General features: G+C 58.8%; 2 protein-coding genes across 2 annotated transcripts; one reads left to right on the forward strand and one right to left on the reverse strand.

Moving 5' to 3' along the window:
• Positions 1 to 50: 50 nt before the first annotated feature.
• Positions 51 to 4,961, forward strand: WDR6 (WD repeat domain 6). The gene is made up of 6 exons (XM_061472840.1): positions 51 to 173; positions 244 to 2,665; positions 2,990 to 3,085; positions 3,277 to 3,393; positions 3,574 to 3,692; positions 3,807 to 4,961. Exons 1-6 carry the CDS (start codon positions 107 to 109, stop codon positions 4,295 to 4,297), a joined length of 3,312 nt encoding a protein of 1,103 aa, XP_061328824.1. The 5' UTR covers positions 51 to 106; the 3' UTR covers positions 4,298 to 4,961.
• LOC133279291 (DALR anticodon-binding domain-containing protein 3-like) lies at positions 4,833 to 8,295 on the reverse strand. Its single transcript, XM_061472841.1, is given in 13 exon segments — positions 4,833 to 5,360; positions 5,576 to 5,647; positions 5,868 to 5,981; positions 6,070 to 6,128; positions 6,233 to 6,356; positions 6,448 to 6,530; positions 6,839 to 6,897; positions 7,229 to 7,259; positions 7,262 to 7,301; positions 7,521 to 7,611; positions 7,613 to 7,655; positions 7,891 to 8,019; positions 8,274 to 8,295. Coding segments are annotated over 13 exon segments (1,293 nt in total). The 3' UTR covers positions 4,833 to 4,934.
• Positions 8,296 to 15,879: the final 7,584 nt, after the last annotated feature.

Raw genomic sequence — 15,879 nt, forward strand, 5'->3', positions numbered from 1 at the left:
CGTGCTCTAGGGGCGGGGCTGCGGGGGACCCTACCAATGAGCAGCGGGCGGGGCGGTAGTGGAGGCGGTCTCTGCCAATCAGTGGGGTGGAGGTGCCTTTGCTAACATGGAGTCGGTGTCGTTGGTGGCGCCGGTGACGGCGCTGGAGTTCGCTGGGGGTGTGCTGCTGGCGGGTGAGCACCGGGACCGGCTGGGGCTGCGGGAGGTAGCGGGACCAGCGGAGGCTGACGCGGTGTCCCACAGGAACGGGCCCGGAGGTGGTGGCGTTCCGGCTCAGCGGAGGCGGGACAGCGGCGCGAAGGACTGTGCTGCGTGAGGCCAGCGTGCTGGGGCTGAGGCCGGACCGCGGCCCCGGGGCGGCGGCGGGGCGGGTGGCGGTGTTCGGCGGGCGCTGGCTGGCGGTGCTGGCTGTGCGGGCCGGAGGGGCGCGGCTGGCTGTGTGCGGCGGCGGCGAGGCGCGGGAGCTGCGGGCGCGGGTGTGGGAGGCGCGGTGGGTCCCGGGCGGGCGGTTGGTGCTGGCGCTGGGCTGCGGAGCCGTGGCGCTGTACGAGTGGCGGGGCGGCGGGTGTTGGCTGCGGCGGTCGAGTTGCGACGGGGCCGGGGCGCTGCGCTGCGCCGTGCTGGCGGGCACGGGCTGGACGCGGCTGGCGCTGGCGGCCGGGACGGCGATGGGGACCGTGGTGGTGTGGCGGGTGGCGGCGTCCCAGGTCCCGCAGCGGCGGCTGTGCGGGCACTGTGGTACGGTGCTGGCGCTCTGCTACTCAGCACCGCGGGGGCTGCTCGCTTCTGCCTCCGAGGACCGCAGCGTGCGGCTCTGGGCTGTGGGTGACCTGGCTGGCGGGGACGGGGTTGGGGACGGCTCCTGCCTGCTCGTGTGCTACGGGCACGGTGCGCGGGTGGCCGCCGTGGTGCTGCGGGGTCAGTGCCCGGTCAGCGCCGGTGAGGACGGTGCCTGCCTGGAGTGGGACGGCGGTGGCGACGTGTGGCGAGACCGGCGCGGTCACCGCGGGGCTCTGCGCGCTCTGGCGCTACGTCCTGCCGGCGGCTGCCTCGCCACGGGCGGCGACGACGGCGGCGTCCGGCTCTGGCGGCCCCGGCGGGCGGCCGCGGCTCCGGTGGTGGCGCTGGGGTCCCCGCTGCGGCCGCGGTCTGTGGTGCTGGCGGGGCCGCGGCGGGTGCTGGTGCTGGGCGAGGCGGGTGGGCTGGCGGCCTACGAGGCGGCGGCGGGGCGCTGGGCTCCAGTGCTGCCCCCCGGTGCCGGCGGGCCCCGCGCTTTGCTAGCGGCCTCCCCGCTGCCCAGTGGGGAGGACACGCTCTGTGCCCTGGCCGGTGGCGATGGGCGACTCCTGCTGTTCGCCCTGAGCTGCCCCGGGGACGCCACCGAACTGAGACTGTTCGAAGGGGCCGTGCGCGGGCTGTGCTGGGCCCCCCGCCCTGGGCTGCTCCCCGGTGCCTCGTCCCTGCTGGCCTCCGGGCCCGACGGAGAGATGCTGTGGCTGGATGTCACCCACCGGCCTGGGCGGGCGCCTCGCGTACAGGTCATGGGACGGTACCTGCTGCCGCTCTGCAAGCAGCGCTGGCATACCTGTGCAGCATTCCTGCCGCAGGGAGGGCTCCTGCTCTGTGGGGACCGCCGGGGGTCCCTCCTCCTCTTCCCGTGCAGCAGGTCCTCAGGACAGGCTGTGGAAAGCGCCAGCATTGCCAATGGCATTACTGACCTGGTTGTCGAGAATGCGACCAACCCGGTCTATGAGGATACCAGCCGCGAGCTGGAGCTGTCTTGCTTGTCACACAAAGAAGCTCTTCCCCTCGAGGCCCCGCTGTCGGTGCTCTTTGGGCTTCACGGGAAGACCGGAGTTACCTCAGTGACCTGCCATGGGGGCTACATTTACAGCACGGGCCGAGACGGAGTGTACCGGCAGCTCCGTGTGCAGGACCAGCAGCTGGAGGTGCTGTGGAAGCACAGGCCCTGCAAAGGGCTGCAGTGGATTGAGGAGCTGCGCTTCACTGCAGACGGAGACCTGCTGGTTCTGGGCTTTCATGCTGACAACTTCCTGGTGTGGAGCAGCCGGATGGGTGAGAACCTCCACTGCATCCCCTGCGGTGGGGGGCACCGCTCCTGGAGCTACTGCAGCAGCCCCGAGGCCGAGGTCGTTGCTTTCATCAAGTGTGGAGATGTGCTGCTGTACCAGCGTGGGGTTGAGCCCCATGAGCAGCAGGTGCTGCTGCCATCACTGCACGGGCGGGGGATCACCTGCGTGCGGCGCCTCGGCGCGGTGGAGGTGCCCGGCCGTGCTGCCGTTAATATCTTTGTCACGGGCAGCGAGGACACCACGGCCTGTGTTCTGGTGCTCAGTGAGTGCTCCCAGGCTGCTGTGCCCCTCACTCGGCTCAGTGACCATGTTTCCAGTGTGAGGGCACTGGTGCTGGCTGGTCCCGTGGGACCTGGTGAGGAGGGCTTTGATGATGAGGGTTTGTCCACCCTGCTCTTCTCTGCGGGGGGCCGGGCACAGATTGAGTGCTACCGGCTGCTGTGTGCTGCGGACCCAGCCTCCGAAGGTGCTGTTGGCTGCCAGGTCATCCACGTGGCTTCCCACCGGCTGGATGAGCACTGGGAGCGGAAGAAGAACAGGCACAAGCTTGTCAAGATGGATCCGGAGACAAGGTGATGCTCAGGGCCTGCTTGAGGTGGGGTTAACGGTGACCATGGTCCAGGAGAGTGCTGGGTATAGCACTGGGATACCTCCTCTGTGTGGCTGCGGGCAGAAGGACATGGTGTGGCTTCCTGTGCTCATCCCTGGTGTCCTATGTCCAGTGGCTGAGCCTTGAGGGGCTTTAGGGGTTAGAGAAAGCCTTGGTCTTTCCTTGTACTTCCTCTGAGTGCTTGGAGCTGTGTCCTGTGCTAGGCTTGGGCTGCTCAGTTGGGCCTCCTGTACCCTAGGCCACAGGCATCACTGAGGTGTTGGTGAGCATTGTGTGTTTCCTGCAGGTATATGTCCCTCTCGGTCATACCTGGGACCAGCACCAAGCAGATGCCGAGTCCCTGGAAGTTCCTGGCTGCTGCCTGCAGTGATGGATCGGTCCGGTGAGAAGCTGTCATGAGGGAGAGCAGAGCTGGGGCTGATGACCGGAGAGGAGCAGGCACTACAGGGGAGGCTGCTGCCACAGATGTGGCCTGCTCTGAGCCAGGAACAGGACAGTGCACCGTGGGCAGTGGAGGCAGAGGTGCAGGGAGTCCTCGTCTCGCACATCCAACTGTCCTCTGCTCCATTGCAGGCTCTTCAGGCTGCTGGAGGCCACCCGGAAGCTGGTGCTGGTGGCAGAGTCGTTTCACCACCAGCGCTGCGTGCTGAAGGTGGAGGCGTTCCTGCACACACGGGCAGGAGGGGAGAGGTGAACCTGGAACGCTGCGCTGCAGCCCATGGGGCTCTGGGGAGAAGTGCTGGTCTTTGCAGGGGTGGCAGCGGGTGGAGGGAAGGGTGAAATCAGCCTGTTGTGGCTGCTCGGCTTCCCTTGATCTCAGTGGGGACCCTCAGGGCTGTGGCCAGAGGCTCCCCAACACCTCCCTTCCAGGAGGCACCTCCTGTGCAGCGCAGCCACTGACGGCAGCATCGCCTTCTGGGACATCACCAGCCCCATTGCGGATGCAGTGGATGCCTTGAATGAAGCAGAGGGAGAGGTGAAGCCCTTGGGTGAGTGCATTGGCCAGTGGCTCTGCTGTGCCTCTTGTAGATGCCACACTGGTGGCTCCCCTGCTCCCTATGACCAAGGTGAGCATCACTCTCCTACTGACCCTGTTTCTCCAGCGCTGGGAGCCCCACTGCTCACTGTGATGGCCCATAGCTGTGGTGTGAACAGCCTGCACATCTATGAGACACTGGAGGGACGGTACCTGGTGGCCAGCGGCAGCGATGATGGCTCCATCCACATCTGCCTGCTGGAGGTCACCCTAGATGGGGACAACCCCATGGCGGGGGCCTGCCTGCACGTTCTGGAGCGGGTGGCCCAGCCCTGTGCCCATGCTGCGCATGTGATGGGGATCCGGGTGCTGCGGCCAGACCTGCTGCTCTCTGCCTCAGTGGACCAGCGCCTGACTCTGTGGCAGCGTGGCCCAGGCGGGCTGGAAGAGCTCAGCACAACCTTCTTCCATGTGCCCGACCTGGCCGAGCTGGACTGCTGGGAGGGGGTGGAGGCTGGTGGGGAGCAGTGGTTCTATTGTGTGCTCTGCGGGGTGGGGCTGGAGATGCTGCGTGGCACAATCCCCCCTGAGCCCCCTCCATCAGAGCCTCCCCAGTAGGAGGGCAAGTGTGGCCCAGTTGATTTCCTGCACTTGTGCTGTGCCCACTACCGCAGCCTCTGTGCCACCCTCCATGCTGATGTGCCCTTGAGGGCACAGGTATATTTGGCTCCTTGAGGGCAGCACAGCCACATTTTGCAGTGCTCAAGGCTGGTGATCTCAGGGGGCAAAGCAGAGGTGACCCCTCCTGGACAAGCTGCAGCTCCCCAGGCAATAAAGGAGGAGTGGGGTTCACAGCCCACCCTGCCCAGGAGGAGTTCGTCCACCCCAAGATGAGAGGAACCCATGTCCAGGCTTTCCAGCCCTAATCCCATAGAGGAACATGCTCAATAGGGTGCTTGAGGGCAGCAGGAGGGCAAGACAAGGCAATGGTGCAGCACGTGGCAGGCTGCAGCTTGTGGTCTCTGAGGTAGGGCCCTGTGGAGCAGCCCTGCCCCTGCAGTGCTGGAGACTGTACTGACACAAGTAGGGACAGATTCTTTAGAGCCCCACATGGGACACGGTGCTCTGTTAGAGTCAGGCACACACACGAGCATTCGTCCAGCAACAAATGTATTGGACCCCAGTGTCGGGGCCTGGCCCAGGCATCAACAGGAGCCATGAGCCTCAGGAGCTCCCTGCCAGCAAGAAGCAACCTTCAATAAACAGCTTGGAAGGAAGCACAGTTGGTGCCTGGCTTTGTGGTGTGTGGTCCCTGGTGGTGCTTCTCCCAGTACTCCCTTGTCTGGCTTACAGGGCACTCCAGCATCCTCCCTTCTGGTTGGACACGGCACACTAGGTGCAGGTAGCCTAATGCCCAAACTTCATGGTCTGAGGCATGTCCTGACCCCTCTGTCTGACAGTGGGGCAGCCCCTCACCCTTCTGGGGAGGATGCGCCCTCGTCCTTCCCTTGTGGTGGAGTGTTCTGGTGCCTGTCACGCTCTGACATGGCTCTCGAGGAGTGTCTCGGATTTGGCTGAGGGGTGGGAGGTGCAGTGTGCCCAGTGCACTGTGGAACATGTCCTGCACTGCTGCCAGCAGCAGGAGACAGGCAAACATCTGCTCAAAGAGATGAGGGAACAGCTTGTGGGGACAAAAGTAGTGACTTGGGGCTGGTGGCTGTATGGTCCTTCAACAGGCTGGCCCTGGAGGCATTGCTGCTTCTCTCCCCTGTGTACAGATCGTTGAGGGGCTGGTGCAGGGCTGCACTGTGCTACAGGCACTCCAAAGCCTGTTTTCCATGTGGCTGCTGTACACATGGAATGCAGCCACAGGACTTTAGGGCTGGGACGTCCAACTCACCCTCAGGGTGTGCACCCGGTGTAGTAGGAGCTGAAATCCATGCTGAGCTGGATCAGGAACTTGCATACCTGCAAGGCAGAGTTTCTGCTGGTTTGGTGGGGTCTGGCTGGCCTTGGCAGCCCTTCCCTGCCCCAAGCACAGCAGGAGCAGCCCCAGGGGTGCTGCAATCTCCCCTTGGCATTCCCCCTGCATTGCTCAACAGTGGGCAGCACCTGGCCAGCAGGTAGCCTTGCCCTAGGCTGGGACTGGTGGAGCAGCACCCATGAGTGCTATGGCATGTGCACTTACTGCTTCTGTGCGGGCTGTGATTCGGATCCCCTTGGTGGGGGTGGGCAGCTGTGCTGCCTGCTGCATGACTTCAGGGAAGGGCAAAAGATAGTTGAAGAGTGGGAGCCATTCACCCTGTGAAAGGATTGTGTCAGAGGGCTGGGTCCTCCCAACCAGTAGCATCACCAGAGCTAATCCCCACATTCCCCTTATCAGCACTCACCTCTTCACGGACGCAGGAGAAGTTCGGCTCTGAGGGTGGTGGCAAAGGTGGGTACATGCCTGGAAAGGAGGTGGGAAGCTGCTCTCATGCCTAAAAAAGCGCTGTGGCTCCAGGTGTGAGGAACAGCCCCGCAGTGGCCATGAGGGATGCAGGTGGTGTTCACCCTGCTCCACAGCCTGCTGGAAGGTGTCGAAGAGCGTGGCCAGCCAGGCACAGTTGTACATCACAAAAATGCCGCTCTTGGTTCCCTTGGTGGAGGTGCTGCTGTCCTCCAGGTCCAGGGTGATCTGAGGGCAGAGACAAGTCACAGTCCCGGCTGCTCCACTGCTGTGTGCATGTCTCTGTCATGGCTTATCTCTGTACAGACCACTGTCCTACCTGACTGCAGTGAGCAGTGCTCAGCATCTCAAACCTGACGGCAGCCGCTGTGAGGGTATCGATCACCTCAGTCCAGGCCTCATCTCTGGAGCTGGCATTAGCACAGATCACTCCATTCCCATGAACCATCACCCCCAGCACCCAAGCAGGACCCCCCTTCCAGAGCCAGGGAGCTCCAGTGGAAGCTGGGGACCACCACACCAGCCCTGGGCCCCATCTGCAGGTGCTGCTCTGTGCTGTGGAACATTACACACCTTCCCCCAGGCACGGTCAGCACTGGGTCCATCATGGAGGGGAGAGGGAGCACCACGCAGCAAGGGGGGACTCAGAGGAGTGGTGGAGATGGTAATGGAGCAGCACCCATGTGTGGAGCTGCAGAGCAAACCCTCACCTTGTGCAAGCTCCCCGTACTTCATCACAGAGGCTTTGTGCATCTGGCGCTTTTGGAGCCTGGGAGGAACACAAGCTCTCACAGACACAGCTCACCGCAGGGTCGATAGCACCTGCCACCCTGCACCACAGCAGCACCCAGCTCCTGCTGCTGCCTTTCCTCCTGGCAGCACTGAGGGTGACAGAAACAGCGCTGCTGGAGGACACTGGGACTGGGGTTGAGCAGCTCCAGCCCTGAGGCCACGAAAAGCAGACTAAAGGGACTGCACAGAACTCTCCGTGCTCATCAGCTTAATCAGTGTGGCTGCCTGCGTGCCAATGGGGTGAGTAGAGCACAGGCAGCCTTGGCAAGAGAGCAACACAGCAGGCACCTTGCTACACACCAACTTGCTGGAGATACTGGTCTGCCCCAGTGGGTGATGAGGGTTTGTCACCTTCACTGGCCCACAGGTGAGGTATTTCTGAGAGAGAGAGGCTAGGGCAGGGGTCAGACACTCTGAAGCTCCACCAAAATGTAGTATTGAACTGGGCTAAAGCCAGCCCTGTTCCAGCTGTGTCTGCATCATGGAGTTACTTGGATTGGAAGGGACCTTAAAGCTTATCTAGTGCAGGGACTGAAGGAGGCCAGTTGAGCACAGGGATGCTGGGTCTGACAGTGAGAAGGGTGGGAGGTTCCTCATCTGCAAAGCTGTGTGAGGTCCTGGATCCAGAATCCTCCAGAGCAGATCCAGCTGCTGCTGCAGAGCCACAGGATTACTCACTGTACATTCAGAGAAGCTTGCTGACATCAACCATGGACTGCAACTTCCTCTCCGTTACTGGAAGGAAGCAGAACACTCAGAACAGAACACGAGCGTTTACACAAACCCCCAAAAATGCATCATTGGGTCTGCCCCGAGCTCAAACCAGACAAAAGAAAAATAAGAGAAGGACAGAATTTGGCTCAAAACCCCCTTATTTTCTGTAAAAACAACTGGAAAACAAGGGAAAAGGCCTGTTTGCAACCATTCTCCTCCATACTTGTCACACTGAGCTGCTGCACACGAGGTTCACCAAGAAGCACATCCAGATTGGGTTCATATCCCAACAGGACTGGCTGCTACACAAAGCCCTTCAGCTTCAGGCACTGATGCTCCAAAAAGCATGACAGGATTTTGAGGAAGGGAAGGAGGTATCGAGGCACTGAAGAAGAGAAGGAGGTATTGAGGCAGTGAAGAAAAGAAGAAGGTATCGAGGGTGCGAAAGAAAACTCGGCACCAGTACTTTGTCTGCCCCTTCTTGACCGCTGTGAATGGGAAGATGCGAGATATGGGCATGGTTGAAGCAGGCTGTGCACTTCAGGGGGATTGCACGGTGAGCTCGGAGGCACTCCCGAGCAGCGGTGCTCGAGTGGAGCTGGACAAAGGGCTGTGGCCATGCACAGCGTCACTGTGAACCGAGGTCGTTGTTCCCTAGCATGAGTCAGCCCCTGCTCTGCCAGGCGGATCTGTGGCCTGTGACCCGGTATTGGGCACATCCCGCGCCCTGCCCCTGAGGTGTGGGTCCTGCTGTGGAGGCCCTGAGGCTGCCGCTGATGGGGGCTGCTGTGCTCTTTCCAGGACTGCTTCGTGTGTGGTGAGAGCGGGGCCACCATCACCTGCCAGGCAACGGGCTGCGACCGCAGGTTCCATCTCCCCTGTGCCATGGAGGGTGAATGCATCAACCATTATATCCCACCGCACAGGTACCTCCTCCCCCTCTTCGCCGTCACCAGGGAAGAACCCAGTGGCACTCAACTCACCCATCTTTCCTTCTTCCTCTAGCTCCTATTGCTGGGAGCACCGCCCACGGCAGCAAGAGGAGGTGGCTCCAGGGGGCACCACCTGCCTCATCTGCCTGAACCCTGTCGAAGGCAGAACAACCTATGGGACCATGGTGTGCCCGGTGTGCAAACATGCCTGGTTCCACAGGGCCTGCGTCCAGGTAGGAGCCGTTCCCTCGCCCCAGGCACGGCAGCCTCTCAGCAGCACCGGAGTCTCACTCGTGCTCCTTGTGTTTCTCCTTGCAGAAACAGGCTGTTTCCGCCGGCTTTTTTTGCTTACAGTGCCCTCTCTGTAGAAACAGGAATATATTTCTCCCGGAAATGCTCTTCATGGGGATCCAAATCCCCATAAGGTTGGTGTCATCCTGCCCGGCGCTGTGCCACGCCTGGACCTGCTGCATCTGCTGCATCTGTATCTGCTGCATCTGCCCTGCATCTGCTGTCTGCCGGGGCAGCAGGGGCTCATCAATTTTCCTTTCTCCATCAGACAAGCGTCATGGGAGGACAACAGTGCATATGCACCACTGTACCAGAGGCACAGCAGCTGCGATGCCAGGGAGTGCCTTTGTCCAGGAGGCAGGGAGGAGGCAGAGCCAGCGGGGTAAGGTGCCAAAGCTGCACTGCGGGGCTCGGGATGGGATCTCTGTTTCAGTAAGGACTTGAAGTAGAAGGGCTGAGAACAAGAGCTCTACTGAATGATCCCATGCTCTGGGCGCTTTATCGTCAGAACCATGAACGTGGTTCTTTCCGCAGGCCCTGGCAGCTGCTTCTCTGCCAATCCTGCACTGCTGAGGGCACGCACAGACGCTGCTCCAACTTGGGGAACAGCAGGGAGAGATGGGAGTGTGACAGCTGCGCTGGCGTGGGCAACTGTAAGTGTGAAATCACGTGGATGTGCTGGGGCTGGGGGCCCTGCAAGGCCCGGAAGTGGGTGGCTGTTGTGAGCTTGGCTCCAGGAAGGGCTGTGGCACGGCTCTGGCCTATCCTGCCCCAGGACTGGGAGCCGTACCCTTGACCTACCTTCTTCCCCTTGCAGCCTCCAGAGTCAGCTCAGAGCTTGCTGGTCCCAGCAGCAGCACCCCAGCAGCATCTGGGCAGACTCTGGGACCTCCAGCACAGGAGACCATCAGCCTGAGCACTAGCAGACAGTTGGATTCGGGGCCATTCCATGGCTTCCCACTGCCTGAGCACAGCAGCCGCTCCAGCCCCCCTGGGCCTCATCGACGACGGAACCGAACCCGGTGTTACCGTCAGAAGCAGACTCCCTATACACGACCAACAAGAGAGCGAGAGAGAAGCCAAGCTGTGAGAGGCACCCACAGCCAAGCGCTGCCAGGGCTGTCCCAGTGCCCCCCAGCATGTGAGACCCGCAACCGCAGCACCAGAAGACAGCGGCCATCAGCATCATCCCGTGGCTCCAGAGCAAGCCAAAGAGGCAGCACCTCAAGATGCACGGGGCCTGTGCAGGTGCGAGACCACTCCCGCTTGCAACGTCGGGCCCAAACTCCCACCATGCGGCGAAAAAGATTCCGTGAGCGCAGCCACACACCAGCACCACGTGCGAAAAGGTGGGCATCCGGACAGGCTGTGTCAGGGCTTTCCCAGCGCTCCCCAGCAATTGCGACCAGCAGTGACAGCCAGGAGTCAGCGCTGTCCTCCTGTAGCTCCCAGCAATCAGGGAGCAGCAGCCCCAGCATTGACAGGCAGGAATCATCACTGTCCTCCTCTGGCTACCAAGCATTGGACAGCAGCAGCCCCGGCAGTGACAGCCAGCAGTCATCACTGTCCTCCTATGGCTCCCAAGAATCGGAGAGCAGCAGCCCCAGCAGTGACAGCCAGGAGTCATCGCTGTCCTCCTATGGCTCCCAAGAATCGGAGAGCAGCAGCCCCAGCAGTGACAGCCCGCAGTCATCGCTGTCCTCCTATGGCTCCCAAGAATCAGACCGCAGCAACCCCAGCAGTGACAGCCAGGAGTCATCGCTGTCCTCCTATGGCTCCCAAGAATCAGACAGCAGCAACCCCAGCAGTGACAGCCAGGAGGCATTATAGCCATGCCACAATTCCCTGGTACTAAACATCAGCCGCCCCTGGCACTGCGACACTGGGGCCACATGCCGGCCCCTCAGTGTGTGAGGGCAGCAGCAGGTCCAGCCCCCAGGAGCCCGATCCATGGTGAAAGTGCTCCCAGTTGAACTGTCAGACCAAACTCCCTACACGTGGGCCAGAAGCCAACCGCCAGCACCACGTGGTGAAAGGAGCACCCACAGCCAGCAGTGCGGGGCTGTCCCAGTGCTCACCTATCAATACCTGAGCCCAGCAGCACCAGCACCGGCAGGCAGCGGTCATCCGTGGCATCCTCTGGCTCCGCAGCACTGGAACGCGGCAAGCTGCTCCATCCCCACTAAGCCCACGTGGGTGCGAGACAACTCCCGCTTGCAACATCGGGCCCAATCTCGCAACACGGTGCCCGGGTACCTCCGTGGGACCAAGCATGCTTCATCTCTGAGCGACAGCTCTGATCCCCCTCCATCGGCACAATAAAGGTGGCCCTTCATCTCTGGACTGGGAGATTGCAGGCTCATTGGTTGGCTTTCTCCTCCCACGCTCCCTTTCTCAAGGGTCAGCGTCAGGGGCTGGGCCCAGAGCCTTGTCCTCTCTCTAGGGTCAGCAGCACCTTCCCCACACCGACCTCCTGCACTCACTCAGCAGCCAGTCTGGCCCTCACGGCTCGATGCCAAAATCATGCACCTTGCCCCCAGCAACTTCTGACACGCCTCAGCTCTGTTCCCCTCTGGACAAGGCTATAAGCAATATCCTATCCTCATTGCCTAGGTTAGTGAGAATGGTGGCAGTGGGGCAAAGCTGCTGTTCTTTAAGAGTTCACTTCAGTGTCACGTCTGTGTTTGTGACATGACGCATTGCTGCTGTGCCAACGGAAGGCTTCCTTCTAGCACTATGAGCCAAGAAATCCTCTTGACTAGAGATTGCAAACACCTGGTAAGGAGTTTCCGCCACAAAGTCCAGGAGGGTCAGAGCGCTACCTGGCGTTGGGGGCTTGAGTCCCTTCGTGTGCCCTTTAGAGCAAAAATCCCCCACGTACTTCACAAGGAGGGTGACAGGGGCCCTGGGAAATGCCAGTCCTCTGAAAGGATTGCCCTCGTCTTGAAGACCAGTGAGTACCTTGGCAGTGCAGGACGGAGGAAAGATGTGGCTGCAGAACGACTGCCAAGCAGCTGCTCTGTGGAAGCTGGAGGAGGGCTGGAAGGCTGAATCAAAGAATAATGGGGGACAAGGCATGAAGGAAATCCCACAGGGTGATTGTACAGGTTCAAACAGCCCTTTGCTCTTCAGGCAAACTACAGGTGGTCTTACAGGTGCTGAGCACCCCAAGTGCCTTCCTGATAGGTCTTAATGCAGCTTGAAAACTGATTCAGTGGAGTAGGGGGCAGCGTCCTCTCTGAGCAAGGCAGGGGAAGCTGGGAGGGAACCTGTCAGGCTTTTGAGGAAGGGAAGGAGGTATCGAGGCAGTGCGGAAGGGAAGGAGGTATCGAGGGTGCAAAAGAGGACTCGGGCCAACACTTTGTCCCCTTCCTCTTGACCGCTGTGATTGGGAAGACGCGAGGCGTGGGCATGGTCAGAGCAGGTCGTGCTCTTCAGGGGGATTGCACGGTGAGCTCCGAGGCACTCCCGAGCAGCGGTGCTCGAGTGGAGCTGGCCAAAGGGCTGTGGCCATGCACAGCGTCACTGTGAACCGAGGTCTTTGTTCCCTGGCACCGGTCAGCTCTGTAGGTGACGGAGCTCTCGAACGCCCTGGTGTCGGAAGGCCGAGCAAAGTCTCAGAAGCCGGGGGACAAGGGGAAACTGAGCACTAGAGTCTGGCCTGGAACGTGGCTGGTAGAAGAGGGTGGCTGAGGATGCTCTAAAGGCAGGAGCTGAAGGAAGCAGCCTGGGAAGCCTCTGGTCACTCTCAGCAGCGTCAGCCGGCTGGTAACGGAGGAAGGCTTCTGGGGGCTTAAGGTTCCCGTCTTGGTCCTGAATTGCCTGGATTGGACCTGGATTCTCCACTAGGAGGATGTCACCTTCCTTTTCTCCTACTCTGGTTGTTCCCGAGACATGGTCCTGGTATTGCAGGTGAGTTATTCAGGGAAGTCCTCCACAGTGGGTTAATGAAAAGGGTTTCATCATGATGAAGTGATGATCTAGTTGTAGGGAAAGAATTCGATTTTACTTCTTTTTTAACTACTGCAGTGCCCGACATAGCTGAAACAATAAAACCTGTCCAAAGTCACATGGCAAGAAGATCCAGTGTTTCCAAGATGGCAGTTCTGAGGGTGATGATCAACCAGGGGTATCAGAAAGCCAAAGGGACAAAGAAATGCAAGTTTTATTTGTAGTTGTTGTCTACTTGGTTGTGGTGGGTTGATGCTATGAGAATATTAATAACAGCACCTGGCTCACGGGGAGACTGACATCTTCATTCCACATCTCTGGGCAAGTACAGTCATCTGTGGAAAGCATTCCTTGCTTCACAGAGTGTAGTAGTCAAAAATGCCAATGCCACACGTGATTGTTGAGAAGAAAAGCTGACTTTCTAGCTCATTGATGAGAACTCAGCTGGGTAGTGGGCTTGGCCCAAAGTCAAATCGCATGTGATGTTTTCTTCAGAAAGGTTTTCTTATAGGAGGTTGTATTGGGTTACTGTGGTATAGTGTCCTGCCCGAGATACTATTTCTCTGGAGCCTTACAGCCTTACAGCTTGGACTTGGGCTAATGGAATTTAACACTAACTCTTACGATGCTGAATTTCCTTTCTATTTTTTCTCGTTTTTTCTCTTTACCACAGACAGAACGTGCTAGATCTTTCTTCTTCTCCAAAGGTGATGGAGGTATAACACGCCTAAGAGGTATAACATGACTTGGTCACCCTCTTTTTGACAAGTTATCTAGATATTTTGGATCCTTTCAGGCATATATCCGATACTTAATTGTTTCCAGTGTTTCTGACGTTCTTGTTAAAAATATTGACTATTCGTATCAGTCACATATGCCCACAAGGTTTTTGATCCAAAATATTGTGGGGTTTTTTTCTTGTTAATGTAATTAACTTTGAACTAAAAAAAAAAGAGCCCCCAAAATCCCCAACCAACCAACCAACCAAAAAGACAAACAAACAAACAAAAACCCCCCAAAATAAAACCAAACAAGCCCTGAAGCAAAGAAAACAACAAACCAACAACCAAAAGCCTCAAACCACAAACAAACCAGCAACTACTCGTAGGCCACCAAAGCAATTGCTTTTGATATTCTAGCCAATTTCTTGGCAGATGCGGGATAGTGGTGCTGAGCTTCTAATGAAACAAATGCTGTTTCACTGCGGTCTATATTTGAGCATATCAGGGGAAGCTGCTGCTGCCGTTCGTTTTTCTTAGGATGCAAGGCTGTAATACGTAACATTTCTGTTGGAGGCCCCGGTGTTGGGGAGGGGGGGGAGGGAGGGTGGGGCGAGAGGGGAATATGAAGAACGGGCCGTCTGACTTTGTTGCTGTGTCGTTCATGAGAGTTACAAAGAGGAGCATATTCAGAAGGGTGTAACCACGTTAATATATTCTTTTTGTGCAGGGGGCCCGAAGTTATTTTGTAAATCGGTAGACCTCAGTGAAGAAAGAGATGTTTGGGAAGACAGGCATAGATTATTGCTTGAGGTGAGTGTTTTAACACTGGTTACTTGGTCAGTGCAGCCCTGAGGAGAAGGACTTGGGGTGCTGGCTAAAAAGTCAACATGACCCATCAGTGTGCGCTTGCAGCCCAGAAACCAACCGTGTCCCGGGCCGCATCCAAAGGAGAGTGGCCAGCAGGTGGAGGGAAGGGGTTCTTCCCCTCTACTCCGCTCTGGTGAGACCCCCCTGCAGTCCTGCATCCAGCTCTGGAGCCCTCTGGAGCCCTGCCTAACAGCCAGGAAAGACATGGACCTGTTGGAGAGGGTCCAGAGGAGGGCCACAGAGACCATCAGAGGGATGGAGCACCTCTCCTCTGAGGAAAGGCTGAGAGGATTGGGTTTCTTGAGCCTGGAGAAGACAAGCCTCCGAGGAGCCCTTATTGCAGCCTTTCATTTCTTAAAAGGGGCCTGTAAGAAAGACGGAGAGAGACTTTTTTAGCAGGGCCTGTTGCGATAGCATGAGGGGTAACGCTTTTAAGCTAAAAGAGGGAAGATTGAGGCTGGATGTGAGAGAGAACTTCTTTACAATGAGGGTGGTAAAATCCTGGCACAGGCTGCCCAGAGAGATGGTAGATGCCCCATCCCTGGAGACATTCGAGGCCAGGCTGGGTGTGGTTCGAGGCAGTCTGATCTAGTTGAAGAAGTCCCTGCTCATTGCAGGGGTGTTGGACTGGATGACCATTGAAGGTCCATCCAACCCAAACTATTCCACGATTCCTTTTTCCTACTCTGGTTGCGCCCGAAACAGGGCCTGGTGTTTGTCCTGGTGCCGCAGGTGGATTATTCAGGGAAGTCATCCTTGGCGGGTTAATTAAAAGGGCTTTCTTCGTGGTGAAGTGATGATCAAACGGTAAGGAATTGACAATTGAAGGAAAATCATAGGGTAAGCAAATGGTGATAAAGTAATAGCGGAACGGTAATGAGAGTCACAGAACTCATTTAAATTGGAGAAGGCCCTAAAGGTCACCGAGTCCAGGCGTAAGCCGAACACTGCCGCGTCCACCAGGAAACCATGTCCTGAGCTGGCCCCTGACTCAGCACTTGCTGCTGGAGCAGCCGCCCCTGTGAGGTGGGTGCCGAGAGCTTGGGTCCCCGCCTGTGATGTGAGCCAGCCCGGTGATGCAGTGGCCGTGTCACAGTGGGTGGTGTGTGGTCGAGGGTGCCCCTGCCCGTATTCGGGGCCCACGTGGGCCAGCGGTGCTGATGTCACAGTGGCCACTGTGACCAGTGGCGAGGGGAGACCTATGAAAAAGGAACGCTGGGCACAGTGCGTCACTGCGACCAGTGAGGTGCGGAGAGGGCAGGGCAGGGACGGTGCTCTCGGGGGGCTGCAGAGGGAGGAGGGGAGCTCCACACCACAGGGCTCTGGGCCTGTGCTGCAAGCTCACCCGCGTCTCGCTTCTCCCTCAGAGGTAGCAGAGGAGCATTTGGAGAAGACGCCCCAGCACTGCTGGGACGGGGAGTCTCCAAACACACACCGTTCATGTCTGACACATCCGCAAGGAGGTGTAGGACACCCGGCGCG

This window comes from Pezoporus flaviventris, unplaced genomic scaffold, assembly GCF_033815535.1.
Source record: "Pezoporus flaviventris isolate CSIRO_AGI_PZ_B2104156 unplaced genomic scaffold, CSIRO_AGI_Pfla_v1 ptg000073l, whole genome shotgun sequence".
NCBI classification, from domain to species: domain Eukaryota; kingdom Metazoa; phylum Chordata; class Aves; order Psittaciformes; family Psittacidae; genus Pezoporus; species Pezoporus flaviventris.